This window comes from Corella eumyota, chromosome 2 (assembly GCF_963082875.1).
Source record: "Corella eumyota chromosome 2, kaCorEumy4.1, whole genome shotgun sequence".
NCBI classification, from domain to species: domain Eukaryota; kingdom Metazoa; phylum Chordata; class Ascidiacea; order Phlebobranchia; family Corellidae; genus Corella; species Corella eumyota.
The window spans coordinates 7,290,039-7,312,965 of record NC_137491.1 but is presented as its reverse complement, the minus strand read 5'-3'; the positions used below and the strand labels follow the sequence as shown (position 1 = coordinate 7,312,965).

The 22,927-nt window shown below is 27.7% G+C and overlaps 1 protein-coding gene across 2 annotated transcripts; it reads left to right on the top strand.

Moving 5' to 3' along the window:
• Positions 1-828: 828 nt before the first annotated feature.
• On the top strand, positions 829-17,274 carry LOC145744146 (uncharacterized). Of its 2 annotated transcripts, none has more exons than XM_082562261.1 (43): positions 829-953; positions 1,064-1,180; positions 1,335-1,448; positions 1,615-1,728; positions 1,860-1,973; positions 2,132-2,245; positions 2,795-2,908; positions 3,053-3,166; positions 5,511-5,624; positions 5,734-5,847; positions 6,421-6,534; positions 6,671-6,784; positions 8,226-8,388; positions 8,473-8,606; positions 9,034-9,245; positions 9,321-9,426; positions 9,558-9,709; positions 9,775-9,934; positions 10,263-10,382; positions 10,441-10,590; positions 10,688-10,820; positions 11,156-11,243; positions 11,301-11,480; positions 11,626-11,854; positions 11,973-12,069; positions 12,153-12,260; positions 12,382-12,638; positions 12,744-12,828; positions 12,896-12,996; positions 13,057-13,205; positions 13,724-13,823; positions 13,964-14,040; positions 14,152-14,286; positions 14,415-14,549; positions 14,801-14,937; positions 15,017-15,152; positions 15,216-15,319; positions 15,421-15,560; positions 15,699-15,775; positions 15,896-16,012; positions 16,084-16,224; positions 16,311-16,471; positions 16,554-17,274. In XM_082562261.1, exons 1-43 carry the CDS (start codon positions 878-880, stop codon positions 16,762-16,764), a joined length of 5,628 nt encoding a protein of 1,875 aa, XP_082418387.1. In that variant the 5' UTR covers positions 829-877; the 3' UTR covers positions 16,765-17,274. The 2 variants fall into 2 exon arrangements, with proteins under 2 accessions (XP_082418387.1, XP_082418386.1); XM_082562260.1 differs by having other exon boundaries at positions 16,539-17,274.
• The last annotated feature ends 5,653 nt before the right edge of the window (positions 17,275-22,927 follow it).

Below are 22,927 nucleotides of genomic sequence, written 5' to 3'. Positions count from 1 at the left end.
CTTGTAACGCTAAAGCGCTAGGATATAGCCACGCGGAAGTGCTGCATTTTGTAGAGCCTACAGTCTATTATGATATGCTTATATGTGGTAAGGAGTTCGGACTGAAAATTTTTATTGTGTTGCGTTGCTCACAGCTATTTTATTTTTTTGGTTATAAAGTTGATATGATTTTACATTTTTATGTTGTTTTTAATTAAGTAATTTTTTAATGAAATCTTTAGTTAGTAGTTTATTGCAGATAATAAGTTGGCGATTAATGGTTAAAAGTGAAAAAATTGTTATGTTTGCGACTTTTAAACGGGTTTGAAGATACCTCTCATATTTAGGGTTAATAAATTTGGCGCATTAGCGATTAATTAAGTAATAAAAACTAAAAACCTAAAACTATTTACTTTTGAACTAATTAAATGAACCCTTTTAATTTAAAACGTAATTATTATTACATTTTCACATTGTAAAAATATGTAAAGGTTTTTTACATTAACTGACTAAACATCACCAAGAAAACCTTAACTGACTAATAAATTATTCTGCCACCAAATTAATTGTATCTTGCGTTGATAAACATTTGGGTTTGTCGTTATTGTTCAGTTTGATTTATTAAAGTACGGAAAAAGTATAATTTTAGCATATACAGTTATTTGGCAATACGCGGTGATATTTCCCAATAAAAATATATGAAGAATATTTCATGTTTTTAAAAATAATTAAATTGTTTTACCCGTGCTTACATTTTAACTAATACAATATGATAGTTTTTTATGTTAAATATTCCAAAATAAAAAAATAACAGCGCAGGCTTACACTAACGTGTGTATATGGTTAATAATAACATAAATTTAAACTATTTGCTTATTTACTAAGAATATTTGAATAAATGGGGTTTAATTATCGTATACTACTCGTTATAGTGATTTTGTACGAAAAAGGCGTGTTAACAATCAACGCTGTTAGTAAGTATTATTAAAAATTATTTTTTTAAATATTTAAAAACATATGAGTATATAAAAGCCTTAACAAGCATTTTATGCTCTTTTTAAATAAATATAATTCACACTAACAGACACTGGGCCTTGTCAGTCAAATCCATGTGAAAACGCAGGTGTTTGTTCAACTGCTCCTACTGGGGGTTTTGTTTGTTCATGTAGCGCAGGTTATACAGGAACAACTTGCTCAGAAAGTAAATATACATTACCAATACAAAAAATAATTAACAAATATTTTTTTACTGTTTGTAAATTAAATAACTAATTTAGTATAAAATTTTTAAAATAAACAAGTATTTTTTTTTGAAAATAGCCAAAATCGAAAAACTTTATTTGAAACATTTCTAGGCGTAGATGATTGTGTTGAAGTCCAATGTGGTGACAATAAAATGTGTATTGACGGTCTAAATAGCTATTCTTGTGCTTGTTTACCGGGATATACTGGATCGATGTGTGAAACAAGCAAGTTAAACTTTTTTTGCCTAAAACAAAAATTAAAATATATTTGTTTAGGTATTTTGACCTAATTACAATATATATAGGACAGTTCTAAAAAGTAAAATTTTTTTAAAAATTGATATATTCTAACATGTAATAAAATCTTTCTAACATGTAATAAAATTCTTAGATATAAACGAATGTGCATCATCACCATGTAATGGGCAAACATGTCATGATGGAATTAACATGTTTAGTTGCGATTGTGGAAATTCTGGTTATACTGGAACAACATGTTATATAAGTAAATTACTAAAAACCACTTGCATGCATATTTATATTAGTTCTTAACTTTAAATCGAATCCTTAAAAGGTTTGTTTTTAAAATTATGTTATTTATTGTTTATGTTACTTTGTATGTTTTTTGTTTTACAGACATTAATGATTGCCCTGTAAATTCATGTCAAAACAGTGGAACTTGTATTGATGGTCTTAATAGTAATTCATGTAAATGTACACCGGGATATACTGGAGATCAATGTCAAACAGGTTTAAAAAATAAGAAAAATAAAATAAAATTTGCTTATACTGCTAATTTATTATATCTGTAAAAACAAAAATAAAACAATTTGCAATAAAAAAGGTGTAATTTTGTTTTGTATTTTTATTATAAATTAAAATTTTTTTTTCTTTGACATTTTTTACAGATATAAATGAGTGTAACCAAAATCCATGTAATAATGGGGGAACATGTAAGGATCGTATCGGTTTCTACAAATGTTTGTGTGTTGCTGGTTATACTGGGAACCAATGTCAAACAGGTCAAAAATACAATTAAAATGTCATTTAAAAAAATGTAATTTATGGTGGAACATGTAGTGATGGTCTTAATACTTATATATGTTATTGTAAACAAAAATACAATGGGGACCGCTGTCAAACAGGTAAATATATTCTGGGCGGTATTTCATTTTTTGGGGTAATTGCGTTTAGAAATTTACAAACCAGTAAAAAGATTGTAAGACCTGTAAAAGTATACGGGGATATATTGGATTACAATGTCAATCAGGTTTGCAAACTAAGAAAATAAAAATTAAATGTGCTTCTGATTCTATTTTATTATACCTGTAAAACTTTTTTGCAACAATAGGCAATACTAAGTATGTAATTATGTGATAAGTGTTTCGAAACATGGTATGAAAACATACTTTTATTTATTATTTATTTTCTAAATTAAATGGCTATATAGTATTCTAAACAAATTTTGTTATGAATTTAAAATTTTTAATATAATTTTAAAAATAAACAAATCTTATATAAAAAGTTTTTCTTCATCTTTAAAATTTTAAAGTTTATGATATATTGTACAGATATTAACGAATGTAATTCAAATCCATGTTTTAACGGAGGAACTTGTAGTAATCTTATCGACTCTTATCAGTGTTTGTGTATTGTTGGTTATACTGGAAACCGATGTGAAACAAGTAAAAATACAATTTATAATTTTACTTTAAAATGTAATTAATTAAATGTAAAAACTGAATTTTGAAAGGTTTCACTATTTTTTAAATATTCTTTTTTTATCATTTTTATTTTTTTATAATGTTTAATAATTTCATAATTTTTAGATATTGATGAATGTCAATTAAATCCATGTCAAAACAAAGGTACTTGTTTAGATGAAGTTAATGATTACACATGTAATTGTTTGCCAGGTTATCAAGGAAAAAATTGCGACCAAAGTAAGCTTTAATAAGATAAGCTTCATTAAAGCATTTAGTAGTAATTAAAGTAGCATTCTTATTATATAAAGTGTAGAGTATAAAGAGAAATTCATTTACCTTTTAAGCTGTTGTTAAGACAAAGCTAAAACTAATTTATAGAATAACTTAAAGTATAAAATTAACGAAATTGTTAGGCAAACATTTCAATATGTGTTTTTAAACTAAACAACGTGATAACTGCACAACTAAACATACCATTTTACATAAATAGTAAACAACTAAACTTTTTCACCTTTTGTAATTTAAAATTTATAAAATGTAAGAAGTTTTTCTTCAATTTTAAAATTTATGTTATATTGTACAGATATTAACGAACGATTGAATATAAAATGTACTTTTTCTTTATATTACTTTAACATTAACAGGAATGATAAAACAACTAAATCAAAAAGTAAACAATATATTAAAAACCAAGATAAACTAGTGGTCCTTAACACTAAATTTTTTTAAGGCTTGCAAAATATATTAAGGCAAGTTCACTTGCATAAACGCCATAAGACAGAACGAGAAAAACAGGAAACTGCCTAAAGAGTAAATAAAAAGTAAATAATTTGTTCTATAAGGTTATTAATTCAAGATTAAGCGTTATACCACTTTTATTTCTTCTTTCAATACTACCATTTTATGTGTTTTTTGGTGATTTTATTATACTTGCACGGCTAGCGCACATATTTGCAACACAAATGTACCGACTTGACACCTCGAAAAAGGAACTCGGTCAACATAAGAAAAGAGAAATAAACAAAAAAGTAAAAAAAACGACATTTCGCATACACAAGTATACAAAAACATAAACTATTATACAAATCAAGAAATATATCCCGTTATGATTATTTTACCAACAATATTTCAATATTGATAACCTAAGGAGAGAAAATCACGTTATAACGATCGTTTAAGTCAAAATCTATCCACAAGACGTCTAAGAATATTGATTATACGATAAAACATATCTAAAAATGTACACAGAGAGGAAAATAAAGTTATACTTTTTAAAAATGTACTCGTAAAATCGTCAGCTAAAAAATAAAGATGTACTGTAAAGTCTACCACGCAGTATCCTTGTTTGGACTAAATACACAAAAGAAACTGTACATTGAGACAAATGAGACAAACCTTTGCCCATTTAAACAGAGTTTTGGACGGGTCGAATACCCATTGTAACACTTTGAACCCTACAACAAATTTTTACAAGCAATCATACCAAAGTTTAAAAAAATATAAATAAATTTCGTAAGCGTGACGTCATACACTGATAAAGCGCTTTTTTGTACAAACGATTAGCATTTGACCCATGCAAAACTTATAAATATAAACAATTTGATAATACTGATGTTGGGTTGCAAAAACAAACCCAATCAGCTGAGCGTATCGATATGACGTCACTAGGCAGTGATGACGTAATTGCTAGTTAATATAAATAATGTAAAAGCGTTATGGGGTAGAGTTTGAGAAAAATAATAAAGATGGTGAAAAATAATAAAAGATGTGGGTATTTTGACAAAAAAAGTAGTTTGTTTTTTGTATGTACCGTGCAACATAACACAGGAACATCTGGTTTTACTGGAATGACATGCTCTCAAGGTCTGGTAAAATCTCAATGGATTTTATTAAAATATGCATAGGTGGGCACAGTTAATCAAAAAAAAGTGATAATTCGTTACATTCATTACATAGTATACATTAACTTCGTTAACGTTGATAAGTTAAATTAAACTAAATGTAACGGTAGTTATGGATAACCGTTAACGTTAAAATTTAATTAAAACAAACAAAGAAACGACCTATTGTTTTAAAAAAATTAGTTTTTATCGTAATTGATATTTTAACTACACGAACGTAAGTTTAAAAGACGTTTTCAAATCTGAAAGAATGCCCAAATAATAGCGGCAAGATGGTAGTGGCATACATCGTTTAAAATTGAAACGATTAAACCCGATAAACCGCAAAATAAAACATACAAACTTTTATATTACAATGGCAAACTTGTAAAAATATTAAATTAACGGACTTAATTTAAAACGGAAGCACAATTTAACAAAAGTTAACAGGTCTGTTAACAAATTTTAAAGTTAACTTAAAAGTTAAATTTTATCGAAAAATTTAACTCTAACCCATGCGCACATGGAAGTAAATTTTATCGAAAAAATTTAACTTCGTTAATTAACGGTTAACGCATTAACGGTTTAGTGTCCACTTTTGAAAATGTGTTATTGGTTTAATACTAAATGCATATCGTTAATTTAATATTATATATCAAAAAAATTAGTTGCTTTTTTTAAAAAACACTTCCTTTATATAGATATAAAAGAATGTGCTTCAAATCCATGTTACAACGGTGGAACTTGTATTGATGGTGTTAATCGATATACTTGCAATTGTAAACCTGGTTACACTGGAAATCAATGTCAAACAGGTTTAACATATTGCAATAAATATCATTACTTATCGTCTGTTCAATGTAAAAATTACTATTTTTTCTATAGTGCTTTACATTTCTTGTTAGTTATAAACATGTTTAACAGATATAAACGAATGCAATTCAAGCCCATGTAATAACGGTGGCACGTGTATTGATGATCTGAATACTTATACTTGTGATTGTAAACCAGGATACAATGGGGACCACTGTCAAACAGGTAAGTTTATTCTAGGCGTTTTTTGGGGGGTAATTCTGTTAAAAAATGTACCAACTATACAGTGTTATAAAATGGGAACATCAAGTATTATTAAAATATACTTTACAACATTGTCGCGATAACTCTTTAACGACAATGTTGTAAAATATATTTTAATGAAACTTGAACATTAATGAGATTTAAAAAAATGTAACCTAAATTTGGAAACTGTAAAACAAGTATTGCTTTTATAAGTCAAATACTTTTTCGTCAATTTTAATTTTCTTAAAATGTTTTATAATGGTCTTAATATATTTACATTTAATTGTAAAGTTTGTGGAAAAATACTTAAATTAGAAAATTTTTAAACAATTTCAGCTCTTAAATTTGTTGTTTAATTTTGTTTTAATATGGAATATAATTTAAATGCTTAATTATAAAAAAGGTAGAACATAATTATTCTCTAGTACCAATGGTAATATAAAGCGGCTAATGATATTTTCTTCGTAAATTTTTTATTTTTTTAATATGTAGGAAAAACAATTTTTTTAAATGTTATATTAATTATCTTATAATAAATAATAAAATCCTTAGATATAAACGAATGTGCATCATCACCCTGTAATGGGCAAACATGTTTTAACGAAGTTAACAAGTTTAGTTGTAATTGTGGTAATTCTGGTTATACTGGACCAACATGTCATATAGGTAAATTACTAAAAATTTCTTGCATGTTTATTTAAAATATTTTTGGTTTTTAGTTTTAAATCAAATCCATAAAATATTTAATTCTAAAATTATTTTATCTATTGTTTTGCTACCTAATTGCTTTTTTATTTTACAGACATTAATGATTGTGCTCCAAATTCATGTCAAAACGGTGGAAGCTGTGTTGATGGTCTTAACAGTTACACTTGTAAATGTAGACCGCGATATACTGGAAATCAATGTCAAACAGGTTTGCAAAATAAGTAAAACAAAATTAAATGTGTTTATACTGCTAATTTATTATATCTGTAAAACTACTTTGCAACAATAATTAAGTGTGTAGTTGCGTGATTAGTGTTACATTATAAAACATCTATATCACGAAATAACTACAATAAATTGCGACTCGAGTTTTTGCCTATAGCTGGAATATATGTTCCTATGTGGAATCGGCTTATTATTTTTTTAATGTTTTTTAAAGGTAAGCCGTAATAAGCAAAACTATATTTTAGTTTGCCGCTACGATTTTTTTCTATTATCTTAAAGAGAACGAGGGAAATGAGTGCGCTAAAGAGAATGTCATTTTCCTCTTTAAAATCTCGCACCGTTTCTTTTTTAATATCACGACAGAGAGGAAAAACGCCTCATGCATATAAAAGAAAATTTAAAATTGTTTACACTAATTTATTAACTAGGTTTCGTTTAAGGTATTTAAATTAAATTGTTTAAAATAAATACGGCTTACTATAATTTAATAAAGGTGCTAACCGCAAAGACATTTTTTTCTTCAAGACATTTCTTAATATCGCCAAAACACGTGATAACAAAAGCCGATTACTAATAAATAAACGCGAATAAAAGTATACAGTACTTGGGCATAAAACATATATAAACTTTTGTATAGTTTTAAGTTTCTGCTCCATTAAAGCAATTCTTTAAACTTTGTACGCATAATCTATAGCTTTCACGAAAAATCATGTGACCATAGTTTAAAGTCACGTTTACATAAATATTGTGTCAAGATAGAACATAATTTTAAATATGTCGTTAAACTTATCAAACTGCTAAAAATTTTTTTTTTTGCTTAAACTTTATAAATATTCGGATGTGACCCAAAGAATTTTCTAAAAGCTTTAAAATTTAGAACTCTTGACATGCTTAACTTTCAGCCCATGTATAAACAATAACATATCCTTTCTTAAACTTAATTATTTGTGTAATGCGCTCCTAACATACCATTCCACATATATAGTAAACAACTAACCATATCCACAAACATAAAATATTATTATTGCTTAGAAAAAAAATTTATCAGTGAAACATAATATATAAAAATGTCAAAAATAAAAGATTGCAAATTTTATTGCAAAAATGGAACAAAGCAAAAATAAAAATAAACGTTTAAAACAACATACAAACATTTTGATTTAACTCAAACGCAAAAATATCGATTACTGCCTTTAACGTGAATTATTACAAATTATACATTAAATGTGTAATATGGAACGCACATAAAAGGTTTTATTTATTTAAATTAAAGTTTGCGTCGTAGCAGGTGATTATTTTCTATTAACCGTGCACTAACTCCTAATATCAATATTTACATACTGGCAAATAAAATAAGTAGTTATTTTTTCTGACGTAATGATTTTTCTCTAAAACAGCTTTAATACAGTTATAAATATGTTTAGAACAGTTTAAAGTGACTTACTCAGCTTTACAAACTGTTATACAAGGTGGAGATTTGACAATATGGTTTAATGTTTCTGTACTTACTGAAAAAAGTGTTCGTTGTTACTTAAACTTTGGCGAAAATATTATTTTCACATCCGATGTTATAACTTCTCAACAAAGGTTGGTAAACAGCTGTTCTATTTTAGTAAGGTATAATTTAATAACAAATAGATATAAGCAATAAATGTTAAATTCTGTTGTTAGATCTTCGAATGTAACTCATGTTATAACGAATATTCAATCTGGTAATGCTGGTACATATTTGCTAAGATGTGAATTTACACCAACTAGTGAAGATGTTGTAAAAGTAAACTACACTTTGGATGTTGTAGTACATGGTAAGTACAGCACAGTTTGGTGTATGAAAATTAGGAAAACTTATTCTGCTTTATATTAAAAAATTCTAAGCTGTTATAAATAAAAGTTCTTATCTTTATTACGGTACATGAAATAACTTATATTATTATTTTACATAGAGGCGCAAATATTATTAATTTAAGCTCATATTAAAAATTATATCGTCATTTCCTATAATCGGCTGTAGTCTTTGAATGAAGTATAAATTTTTTTATTTTACTGCAATATATGACAAGACGTTCTAAAATCACAGGCTATTTAATTTACAAGAGCAATAAAAAGTCCAAATAATAAATAAAACCACAAGTATAAGCATAAGCAGTTATGTAATTAAAAATATTTTTAAACGCTAACTAACTACAACACTAAAATTAATGAATTTAAGTACTATATTCTATTTTTTTACAGTTCCAGTAACGATAGAGATATCTCAAACCAACGTTGAAATAACAAGGCCACAATCTAAACCAACTACAATTGTTTGCTCTTCCTCTGGTAACCCACTACCAAGTGTTACTTGGAAAAAGGATGGGGTTAATATAACAAGAAACACAAATGATATTTATCAATCTTTTTCTTCTACATCCACAATACGAAACACAACTTTAACGATTATAAATGTGAGTAAAATAGAAAAAAAATGATTCTTAGAGTAATTAGTTAAAAGTTAAAATTTAAATTAAATTTATTTTTAGGCCAAGTTTATAGATTCAGCTGAATATGTTTGTTTTGCATCAAACATCATTGGGTCGACTATGATACAACATCAAGTCACTAAAAATATTACAGTTGTTGTAACAGGTTTTAAATCTTTTTTAATACCAAACAAATTAGAAAAATCTAATGAAAATTAATCAAATAAATTGTTTACTTTATATAGTTAGTTTTATAATGCTATATCAATGTTCATAATGCTTTATTCATGCATTTAGGAATACCGGAAGTTGTTGTTCCACTTAATTACTTAGTGTTGCCATCTAACAACAACGTTCAATTTACTTGTGCCTTTGATGGAAATCCGTTACCTAATATTGAATGGAGATTTGTAGATAATACAACTATTCCAACCACCAGTCAATTTAAGGTAATGTTAATATTGTTTTTAGAAGCAACATGCGCATAATTATTCTTTTTTATAAATTTCGTTAGATAAATAACTCAACTATTTCTAACCTATTTCGAGTGAAAAGTACATTACTTGTGTTTGGAACCTCTTGTAAAAAAGTTGCGTTGATGAGATTTAAATGTTTTGCTTTGAATATTTTAACTTCTACATTTAAACAAAGTGATCAATTTGTTGTTGATAAAGGTAAGCGTATTAAAGAGAACGTTAGGCTAAATTACATTTTTTGACCCCAACTTCTAAGGTCTATTTCGAAACAGCTGCTTTCATAATAAAACGCTCTTGAATTAGTTGTTATAAACGGTATAGATTTCTTATAAACGGTAAAGCTGTTATAAAGTCATAAACTAATTGGCTTATTAATTATAGGGCAATTGTATCAATAAAATTTAAAACTGTCACAGTTAGTTCAAAACTGGGTCGGGGAATCTACGTTGTTTTATGTTTGGAACAAGTCGTTTTTATATTAAAGGATAAACGTAAAAAAACGTTAAAATTATTTAAATACTTGCAGACAAAAATAATTTGATTTTTGGCGGCAAGGAAGTAAACTGTAAACAGGCTTTTAATTACTGCAAACAACAAGGTGGAAGTTTAGCAGTTTTTCCAAGTCAAACTTCAACTTCATTTTTAGGTAAATTAAATAAATTAAATCTTAAAATAATAAGGTATTATGTTAAGGTATAATTTAGGAGTTGGACCATATTGGGTTTCTTCACAAACAGTTAATTATTTTACAAATTGGAAATATCCTGGGATTCAACCCCACCCTGATGGTTGCCTTCGTTTTTATAGTAAACAATTTGTTGGATACGCACATAATGCCTCTGCTATTTGTGAAGGTAATACAATTTTTGTTATTAAATTTTATCTGCATTAATGTTGGATATAGCTTGTTGTCTATTACAAATAATAAATAAAAAACACAACATTTGTTAGTGGAAAATGTGATTCAACCAGAGATAAGTGTTAATAGTGAGGTTTGTGATGGAACAAAACTAAATATCTCTTGGACAGTATTACAAGGAGCTTCGTCGTTTCAACATAAACTTATTTATCAAGATTTATCTGGGTAAAAGCTCAGTTATAAAAAATTAAAAACAATCTGAATGTAATCAATATTTTTATTGTGTAGTTTAATAATTTTATTTTAAATATTTAAATATTAATTATTAAAAAAAGTATTTTTTTATAGTTGACTTTAAAGTTGAATTAAAGTATTTTTTTATAGTTGAATAACAATCTAAACATCAAATATGTATTGTTAAAATTTTGTTGGTAATTTTAATAACGTAATAACTTTTGTTAATTCGTTGTTTATAAAATTGTTTACTGCGCTAATTGTAGCTGTTTATATCATCGAAACGTTGCATATTCGCTTTACTTTAATAACTTTGTTGATTTTAGCACACCAAATGTGCCAATCTTAACAAATGTCGGAGTTTCAGATTATTTTGCTTCTAATTTACAGCCAGATAGTATTTATCAAATACAGGTTTGTACCTTATTGTTGTACCAAGGATTTACGTTAAACTAAATATAACATATACAGGTAATTCCGCAATTTGAAGGTTGTCAAGATTCTATTTCGCAAATTTATACAGAAGCAACTACGTCTAATTTGAAACTAGGTCCACCACAAAATACTAATCTGACTTACAACGCAGCTCTACAAACTTGTACTCTATCCTGGACAAAACCAGAATTTTACAATTTTACAGGATCATATCAAGTATAAACTTATGTTTGGTCAATAAACTATTTAAAACAATAAACAAGCTGTAAAATCAAAACTTTAAATTATTAAAACGTTTCTAATTTTAATAGTATTTTACAATGATCTTAAGGTACAAGTTATATGATATGTATTGTTTAAGGTAAGCTTCTATGAGGAAGTAAACATCAAACGAAATCAAGTAACATTTTCAACTAGTCAAGCTACAACAGTTTTGCCGTTAAATCAAACTAGTAATACAATCACAATAACCAAACCAAATACTAATTATACATTTCAAGTTGGATCAGTGGCTATTAGTCCGTGTGAAAATAGAGTTCCAATAAATTTTTCTGAAAACTTGACAGGAATCTGTTTTACGTTATCAAAAGGTGTGCAATCAAGTTGTTTACTATATTAATCGTAAAACAATTAATTTAAAAAAAAAGTTTTACCAATGCTGTATTGTTATTTGGTAAATATAAAATTAGTTTTTTTTTTAATTTCTAGCTCCAACCTCTGTAAAAGGGCCTACCCAGTCTTCGATAAGTACCAACCTAATAACCTTAACGTTGGAAAGTTCTAACGAAAGAAATGGTGCAATAAGGCAAGTTGACAACTTGATAAATTAATTTTATTTACTTTGTTTTAATAAAAATAAATTGATAACATCTGTTATTTGTATTTTAGCTGTTACTTTGTAATAGTTAAACAAGGACAAGGTAACGAAAATATGACGACTGACAACAGTCCAAACGATATTTCGGATGATAGTTATATTGCTTTGGCTATACCTGGGTAAAAAAATTATTATTTTGTTTAATTTAATGTACTCCTTTTTAAATAAACTTATTTCTAAAAGAGTTATGGAAACTTACACTAAAATATTAAAAAAATAACATATTTAATCGCTTTGTAGATTTTCTGGAACTATTAAAATAGTTTTGGGTAATAACACCGCGACATGCTGTGACGTCAGTGGTAAAACCACGACTTGTAATACCGAGGCAAAACGTAAGCGACGTCAGTCCAACTTGGTAATAAAAGGACAGAATCGACCTTTGACCCAAGGCTCTACATATCAATACTACGTCATTACTGGGACAGCTGTTGGGGATGGAACTATTGACTATAGAAGTAGCCCCATATCCGAACCATTTATTGTTCTTATACCAGGTGGTAATTATTTTATTAATACATTTAAATTAACAACAAAATACTTTAGTGCACCCAATTGTTTTAAATTTATTACACCTCTTAATTAAATTTTTTTGTACATAGTAAGCAACAACTTGGGCTTAATTATTGGAATTGTGGTTGCTGTTCTGTTGATATTTGTTGTAGTAGGAATTATCTTTTTTAAAAGGTAATTTTTCATAATGTTTGTTTATAGGTTTTTAGGTAATTTTTATAATAATGTGTATCTGTTTTAGAAATAAAATACTAGACTATTTTACAAAGCAAAAATCAGCAACACCAAACAGCAATATCTACGGAGGACCAATTTCTATGACCGGTATTATTGCCCACAGAGGTACTAGTGTATATTAAAACACGATTTTTGTTTATCAAATAAATTTGTGTTTTTCTATAGAAAGCCAGGAGCTTGTAAATGCTGATATCTACGAAAACGTTGATCGTGTTGATCAATTCCAATCTTATGTAATACAGGCTAGTGATTTAATCACAGTTTATAACTTTAAACGTGAACAAGAAGACAAGGAATTTGTAAAGGAGTTTAAGGTAACTTATAAAATTTTACAAGATGTGCTAATAGATAAATACTTTTGATAAAGCGTAACGCATCGTCATAAATTTGGTTTGCTGTTTATTGTAACGAAAATTGCCTGATATCTTTGATATAATAATCTGTTGTAAATTTTATAGTTTATTTTTTGCGAAAAGTTAGGTGCAACCGTCCACTAGCTCGTATCACGAATACCCCGATACCATACAATCAAATATAGGTAAACTCATAAATAACGTGTTTCCGAACACGTGATAAAATTTGTTGTAAACACGTGACTTGAGGTGTAAACACGTGACTAGGACCAGATAACACAAGAAAATGGCGGATTCGTTTCATTATTTATTATTTTTTTTTTTAAATAACATGTTGACTCAAGCAACAAAACACCACCTCCAGTATTTAAACAATTATTTTTATACATACAAAAACAAAAAAAAATAGGATTTTAAGTAGGAGGTGGTCTAAATATACCTAAATTTGTTTAGTTTATTGTTTTAATTTTTGTTTTTAGACTGATTTGCCTAAGATGCTCTCTAGCTCTAAAGTAACAAGCGTGGTTGCAAGAACGGAGGAAAATATAGCAAAAAATCGTTATAAAAATATAAATCCAAGTAAGATCTTATTTTAAATTTAAAATATGAAAACGGTTAACATAATACATTTAATAATAACTGGTTAAGACATATTTTCTACTTCATGTTTTTTTAACTAAATAAAGACATTTACTTATTAACGTATGGTTTATAAAAAGGTGATATTTCTCGAGTTGTGTTGAAAAAGATTAAAGGGGATTCTCATTCAGACTACATTAATGCATCGTACATTGATGTAAGTAAAATTGTTTTAATATCATTATAATATTCCATATTGTTTAGACTCTTTTTAGTATTAGTACAACTTTTTTTAGTACAAATCTCAAACCGTTTCTTTTTTTTAAAGGGCGTCAATAAGGCAAAGAAATTTATAGCAGCTCAAGGACCTAAAGACAATACTGTGAACGATTTTTGGAGAATGATAATGGAAAATAACTGTACCGTTATAGTGATGCTAGCGTTGGTTAGAGAAAATGAAAAGGTTAGTTTTATATTAAAAAACAATTTAAAAGGGATATATTAAGTTTGACTTCAAACTTTTCTTTTAAATTCATCCACATTAATGTACAAAGTATTAAATTTAAATTAAAAAAGGCCTATTATTTTTAGGATAAATGTGCCCAGTATTGGCCTAATCTTGGGGAGGAAGTAACTTATGGTTTAATAATAATCAAGTCTATTGTTGAAATCAATGTTGGAGAATATACAAAGAGAACATTTGAAGTTTCACTAAAGGAATCTAAAGTAAGATTTGCAAAAAAATTATTTAAATCTTATATATACAACCTTTTTTTACAAAAATGTGAGTTTTTTGTTTTTATTTACTTGTTCTCGTTAAAAAGTAAATTTTAAGAAATAGTTTTTTGTCGTTTAGAATTACATAATTTTTACCTGAAGGCATGATATGTAAGCAGGTTGTTTTGCACATATAACAACAGTTTTCTGATTTTTAAGTTATTTAACATACTATTGCAAAAAAATATATGTCGGTATAGAAATCAATGACTGTTGTACAATTTCAATATTTGACCTGGCCAGATCACGGTATACCAGACACAACATCTACTCTGATAAGATTACACCGAGCTGTTGTACAAATGTCTGTTAATGGACCTATAGTTGTTCACTGCAGGTTTGTTGTTTGTTTTAATAAATTTTAATTTTTTAAAACCTAGAATAAAATTCTTTTATAAAAAATATGTGATTGTTAGTGCTGGAGTAGGAAGAACTGGAACGTTTATCGGGCTTGATTTGTTACAAGAAGATATGGAAAAAACAAATAGCGTTAATGTGTTTAAATGTGTTCATAATATGAGACTAAACAGAACCGACATGGTGCAATCAGTGGTACGTACCACACAAGACTGTTTATTGTTTTCTACATGAAAAAAAAATTACGCTTTTATGCAGGCTCAATACATGATGTTACATAAAATGATGGCCGAAATAGCTAAGTTTGGAAATACCGAAATTAATGTTTCAGAATTTGCAAGTAGAATAATGGACCTTAATAAGTAAGTTAGATAAATTAACGTAATTTAAAGTCTTTTATTCAAAAATTAAATCTCCAAATGAATAAAAAGTTTTTGGGTTGGAATTTATCAATTTTTTTTAGAATTAATGATGGCGAAAGTAAAACTGAAATGCAAAAAGAATTTCAAAATTTAAGTTTAATTTCACCTCCTTTAATGATTGCTGAGCGTGCCAACCTGGAAACAAACCTTAAAATCTACAAAAAGTCGACAGTTAAACCATGTAGGTGCTACAGCAAAATATATGAATATACAGAACAAATAATTTTACCAAGAGTTAATTACTAACATTTTTTTAATAAAAATTATTTTTATTTTTTTTATTAACTACTAACTCTGACATCCGCTACGCCATTTATAGATGATCATAACCTGCCATTTGTCAATATGTTTGACAAAACCGGAGCACCAATTTTTATCAATGCATCGACAATTAGGGTAAATAATTATAAAATCAACTTTAAATTTCATAAACGTTTAACAGATATTTAAACGTACGTTTCTTGTTTTTTATTTGCCTTAAATTTTAAAGTTATTCAAATTTTTAACTTTTTATAGGCATATGCTAACGGATATTACTACATTGTTGCTGAAGATCCTCTTCCGAATAGAATTGAATTGTTTCTAAGATGTATTATGGACAATCAAATAAGTTGCATTGTTATGTTGGCTGAGGTATTTATAAAATTTATGTAGAAAATAGTTAGTATTTGTTTTTTAAATAATTGTTACATTTAACTATATAGTCTGATTCGTCTTGTGTCAAATATTGGGCTAAAGATTCGGAATCTATTAAATTTAATGACGTCACAGTCCACACTGTTTCGACTACCAACAACCCAGAATACATTGAACGAACTTTGGAAATTTCTCTTGAGGGTGTACCAGTAAATTTTGTTTTAATTTTAAATCACAATATACGTAAGTTTTGTAAATCCAAAATAATAATTACTACATTTTTTATTGTATTAAGGACACACATACAGTTCAACAGATTTCCTACACAAAATGGAAAAAGGGAACTGGGCCACCTGACTGTTCAACTGCTCTGGAAATTTTGTCTAAAGTGGAAACATTTGTGCCGAAAGCTGTTCGAGCAAAAGGAAAAAAACACATTGCCTTGTTTCATTGCGGGTACTACTTTATATTTTTACAAATACTAGGTATTTTAAACTATACATGTTTAGTTTTAACAACTTAGTTTTAATGTTTGCAGCGACGGGTCAGATAAATGTGGCACAATGTGCGGGATTTCGAATCTTTTGGACCGGCTCAAAAACGAGAACAAGGTCGATGTATTCCGAACAATCAAGGACCTGAGAGACGCGAGAGAAAACATGGTTGGCAGTGAAACAAATTACGAGTTTTGCTACAATGTGATTTCTCAATATATTCAATCGTTCGATCTCTACGGAAACTTTAAGTAACAACGGTGTTTATTCATCGGTTTGCTGATTTTTAGTTCACAAAAATGCACTGTTGTTTTAGCACTTTGTTAATCAGAAATATATTGTTTTGCACTTATTCGATTTATTGTGTTTTTACTTCACAGAAAATTATATGTTATATCAAAAGGTTTTTGTATTTTTGTGTTACCTTCATATCACCTTCAGAAGTTTTTTTAATTTTTTTTTAATATTGTTTGTATATCATAATCACTTAATTTCAACATTTAAAGTGGCATTATTTTAAATAACTAATTATATTATCAAATGTCAAAAAGGCCCACTTTTTATGTGATTTGAAAAAGATTACTCGTTAATTTTTATTTAAAAAAATGTAGCGTATATATTCGAGATTAAAACATTTTATTTATAATTATATTTAAAGAAATAAAATTTTGGTAAGCTTATTTTTAGTTTTAAAGTCATAATTTTTAGTTATAAAATTAATTATTCAAATATGAGTTGATACTTAAAATGTATATTTTAAAAAATAATATATTAGAGGTTGAAATTTTTAATTTATAAAAAATTATTGTCGATGTGGTTTACTTTTGTGCTTAACGGTATTTGTTACAAATTCAAAACTTTGTATTCGCTGCCGTGTTAAATAAATTTGGATCCTTACAGTAAATATTTTTGCCAATTTTTGGAATTTCTTAGAATTTCTAAAATTTTTTAACTTTTTAATGTCAATTTAGAGTTGGTGATCAACTTTACTAAGTCGTAGAATGCAACCTTTACCGATGTTTAAGATCGGTATCGGGATAATATTTTCACTATAAAGTCCAATGGTGTTGATACTATGACATCACTTCAGAAGCAATCCAAGGTAATTGGACATTTGATAGGGGATTAAAGTTTTACAATTTCTTTAAAAGTGAGTTTTTAAATTCGTTTTGCGTGAAATTGGCCGTGTAAAACCTTTAATAACGACTTCATGTTGTATAAAAATTTTTCCCGTCTATTTTAAATTTGAAAACACTCGCACCAAATTTCAGAAAAAGTTTATTATTTTATCGTTATTAACTTAGCTGCGTTTTTAGCAACACATTGCGATTTATAGTTAAATACTTTTTAGTGTATATTAACTTTTTACAGGTTAAATTATATTACATTCTTATAATTTAGCATTGCAAAATGGTGAAGTTTTTGGTTGTTGTGGTAGTGTTAGCCACTATAAGAGAATCATCCGCACAGCCTCCTTGCAGTAAGTAACATCAACGCTATTTGTTTTAATTAATTATTACAAATGTATATATTTTAATTGCACGAAAATATTGAATAAAGTTTTAGATATTTTAATGAATACAATTTTTAGGCTCTAATTGTAGAGATTTAATCGGGATAGGTCCTTGTTCGGTTAGGGAATGTTCCAAGCTTTCAGATTTCTTGTATTGTCAACAAAGTTGTGAAGGTTGCAGTTCCTGCAAATCTGCCAGAATACCTTGTAACCCAGATGGGTTTTTAAAATTAAATAAATGTATATATAAAAAATGTGACACTTTTATTTAGGTAAATATTTTCAAATTGTATTTTTTTAATAAATATTGAAATATATCTAGAATTCATATAACGTTTAAAAATTTGTTCTAATAATTTTAGGCTGTAGAGACAGTATTCGAGGGTGTGGCCTACTTGCCTTTTATTGCCACCAAAGGACGACGTTTGGAATCCGGATAACTCATTTAATGTGCAGAGCTACTTTTGTGTGTCGTGTAGCGAAGAAGAAAACGGAGTCCCTGAATGTGTATCAGGTGAGACTACTAAAGCTTTACTAAAGCATTTACAATAAATATTCCTGAAACTTTTTATTATTGAAAATCATTTTACTAAAAAAACTTATTAAGTGTATATGTTAATGTTAATATATCAGAGATTAAAACTAAATTTGCCTGGATGCATTGCATGTTCGTTTATAACATTTTTAAATCTTATAGTAACAACTTTATGCCAGGTGTCCTGTCTTTTTTACATATGACATTTTAAAAATACTTTTAAAGTTTGAATATTATTTAAAACCCGCGTCAGTTTTCTTAAATAAACAAACTGAATAATATTTAGTTCAGAAATGTCAAGACGAGCTTCCGACCACAACATGTAGAAGGTATAGCCATCTTTGTGGGTCCAGAAATGTAAGGTTTACTAGAAGATGTAAACGAACATGTGGTGTTTGTAATGTGTGCCACTTACCGCCTGAGGAAGAAGAATGCACTCGTTAGTTCTTGTTATGCTACTTACTTAAAACAGATATAGTGAATGTGACATTTTTATAATTTCTTTTGTAGTGAATGTGACATTTTTATATTATTATTTTGCATATTGAATGTAACATTTTCATATTATCTGTATTAAATGTGACACTAAAAACATGTTTTAATGTTAGATTTTTTTCTTGATAGATACTTGCAGAGATATCAACCCAGCAATTATTTGTACAAGGAATAAACATTTGTGTGGTGATTCATATCTATTATTCACAAGCAAATGTCGGAAAACTTGCGAAGAGTGCATGCTATGTAACCCTACAGAACCCACCACCTTATCATGCGAAGGTAACTATAAACTAACTTTAATTGGGACAATATTAGCACTCTTTATGTTAACGATGTGTATAAAGTTCTTACCCAAATTATACCACTTAATCAAACTAATAGGGAAACGATTAAATACAAAAATTGTGCAATTTTTTAAACAAATTTAAAGTGAAAGTAAATACATTGGAATTACCTTTTATATGAGGGTTTGATTGTTACCCTCCCTATGCAATAGATGTAACAAGATTTCTAAATCATTTTTTACATAATAAATACCCAACATACTACAAATACAATATTTTGTGGTAATAGAACGTGAAGATAACAATCGATCTTGTCAATTTTGGTCCAATCAAGGATATTGTCAACCTCAAAATGGCTACCCTAACGTTGCTATCACTTGCCCAAAAAGTTGTGGAGCATGCCCTCATTGCAGTTGAAACTACAATAAACGTAACTAACTTGACGTCACGTTTGTTCTTTCACTTTGCTTGTGCTTTTAGGATTAAACGATCTAGCACTGCTTGTAATTTTAAGCTGCTTTTTATTGCATGGCAAATTTCTTTTTTCACGTTGCGGGCTGTTAACGTTTTAATGTTTTAGAGTGCTATGTTTTGTTAAATATCTAAGTCAATGCTATCTAAAAAACAACAAAAATTTTTTGAAATTATCTGTTGACATATTGAAATATTTATCAACACAGAATTGGGTATGTAACAATATTTAAAGAAGTTGCACTTAACTTCGTTTTTAGAAAAGTTAATTCATTAATAAGAATTTAAGTGCGAATTGTAAGCATGGTAAATTGTCTGCAATGAATTATATTACACAAATTTTAGAATAAACAATTTTAACGGTAAAACGTTAAAAAATGCCAAAAAATTTTAGAACACTCCCTAATAAGAACTTCACTTAGCATTAAAATATTTTTTATTAAAGTTTAATCTTTTTCTCACGCTATGCATACCAAAACACTCACATAAATCAAGTACAATATTGTGACGGTGGTGTAGCAACATTAAATTATTCTCATAAAAGATCAAAACAAGGCGATTAAAAACAAATTGAAAAAATGTAAACTTTAATTGCAAAAATTTCACAAAATTTAAATATTTTAATCTGGGCGTTTCTGGACAACAAAGTAAAATGTCGTCCTGAACTTCCGCCAGAGAAATCGCTACCTAGACCTTACAAGTACCCCATTGCAACTGCATATAATTAAGTTATTGCTGAAATCGCGTAATATGTTTTGCACTTGAAATTTACGAGTTTGTTTTGCAAACATTAACAAATAAAATTAATATTGTCATATTAACATACAGATTAAAAGCGGCTTACATATATTTTAAATTCGCATCTAATTTAAATTGAACAAAACTAAATACTAATTCGACTTACTGGAAAAATTAATTCAAGGTTATTTACTTTAATTTTAAACGACATTAATATAACGTTTCGTTGCATCAGAAAACTACAAATATAACTGAGTGTAGTATTTTTAAAATTTTTGTTTGCATTTACACATGAGAAAGTGACTTTGCGGGAAATTTTATCTGAAAATTGTAATAACTAGTAATCTTTGAGTTTTTGATCTCTACGAATGTTTAAACCTTTTTTAAATTAAATATAGATTTCCAATAATTTAAAAATTAATGATTTCAAATGTTTTAACAACATTTCTTCGAATTTATAATTTGAGTGACAGTAATGATCCATTTTTAATTAATATTACATAAGTGCTATTTATCCTTATATAAAATATTTGTAAAGCAATATTAACAAACTTGCAAAACATAAAATACACAATTTTGTAAAGAAACCATATTTCAAATTTGGTTGCACACCGTTTTACAACACCGTGATTGGGGCAATATTTTTATCATCTTGATATGTTTGACACTAACTTGTTTTTTTAAATTTTACGTTCATTTAAACTTGTATGTGAAAAAAGTAAAGTCTACACAATTTACTTTAGAATATTGGTCTTGTTTTTAATTTTCTAAAAAACGTAAAAGTAATCTAGTTAAACATATATTTAAACTTAACTGGTAATTGTAATGTAGTATTAACAAAGCGTTTGCAAAATTTTATGCAATATTAGACCAAGGGCTTGAATAAGGGATTCAGAACTATCTTAGTTTGATCGATATCGTTTCGTTAGAATGGTGCAACAGATAAAGTATTCTTTGTTATAAAGTATTAATCATAGATTAACCTATGTGAGGTCTCAAACTATTAACGATTTTCGCGTGATGGGAAACTTTTAGCTGATCCTTATACAACATTACTCTTTAATTTAAACAATACACGATTTTAACCATTTGGCGTGTTATGAGAAAAATATAACTTATGTAAAAAATATAAATATTTGAAGTTTAAATAACAAACGAATTTCAGGCGTTTTGAGAAATAGTTAATCTTCGTAAATATTAAAGCCTATTTTAACTTTTAAACCTAGCAAATTTATACAAAGAAAAACAGATCGCAGTACTTTCCCAATTTAAATTTGTAGATAATACATACAGAAAAACGATTATCTTCTCCGAAAAAATTGTATTTGGATTCGTAAGGTACTTTTCAAACATGCGCAAAGAAGTAAAAATATATCCCAGTAATTTTACCTTTACTGAGAATTTATTTTAACCAAGCAACGTCACTTCAAAGTAATTTTGTTTTAATTGATCCGTTCGTTTAAGATTATAATGACAGTTTGTATAATATTTAATGTCTAGTCATAATGACATCTCGTTTTTTTTCTTATTTGAGGTCGTTGCTATATAAATCGTGGTTTCATTGCAAATTATCAAGTTGGGAACAAGAGCTCCCAATAGCAATCGGCAATTGCCAGTTTTGTTTTAAAAAGACACTTGGCAAGGTTGTGATTTTACATTTACCGACATTTTTGTGTTAGTTTCGTTTTTTAAATTCGAAAATGTTTGTGAATACATTTTTTAAAAATATTTATCCCGAAATAGTTTTACTAAAAAAAATTTAACAAAAATTTTGTTTCAGTTATTAATTTGTAACACTAAAATTTATTATTTTACCAACATAATGAAGTACTCATCATTTCTTTTCCTATTAGTGACTTTTACAACAATATACGCACAACGGCCGTGTAGTAAGTATATTTAACCCTATTAAAATTGTGTGATTTAATTGATATATTAAAAAGATGTATTTGACAAGAGTATTTTTTTGGATAATTTCTTTTATTTTTCAAGGAAATAATTGTAAAGACCTAATCGGGGAAGGACCTTGTGCTACTAGAGGTTGTTTAACGACAACTGACTTATTCTACTGCCAGAAAACATGTAAAGGATGTACGTTGTGTAGAGCAGCAACACCGCCATGTAGTCCAAGTGGGTATTTTAAATTTATCTCAAATAACTCTTTGAATAAAATTTATAATAAAAATTAATGAAAATTGTGATTTTTTCATTCGCAGCTTGTAGAGACACAATCCGTGGCTGTGGCATTCTTTCATTACATTGCCATCGTCGAACACAAATCGGAATCAAAACTACCTTTTTCATGTGTAAATCGACTTGCCAAGTTTGTACTGAGTGTGCAAAAAAACCTGAAATATTACCGGAGTGTAAATCTAGTAA

Excerpts from the sequence above, each read along its gene's own strand:
- LOC145744146 (XM_082562260.1), top strand. The coding sequence starts at position 878 with ATGGGGTTTAATTATCGTATACTACTCGTTATAGTGATTTTGTACGAA. Across the intron at positions 2,909-3,052 it reads TGGAAACCGATGTGAAACAA|ATATTGATGAATGTCAATTA; the intron begins GTAAAAATACAA and ends CATAATTTTTAG. Across the intron at positions 12,639-12,743 it reads ATTTATTGTTCTTATACCAG|TAAGCAACAACTTGGGCTTA; the intron begins GTGGTAATTATT and ends TTTTGTACATAG.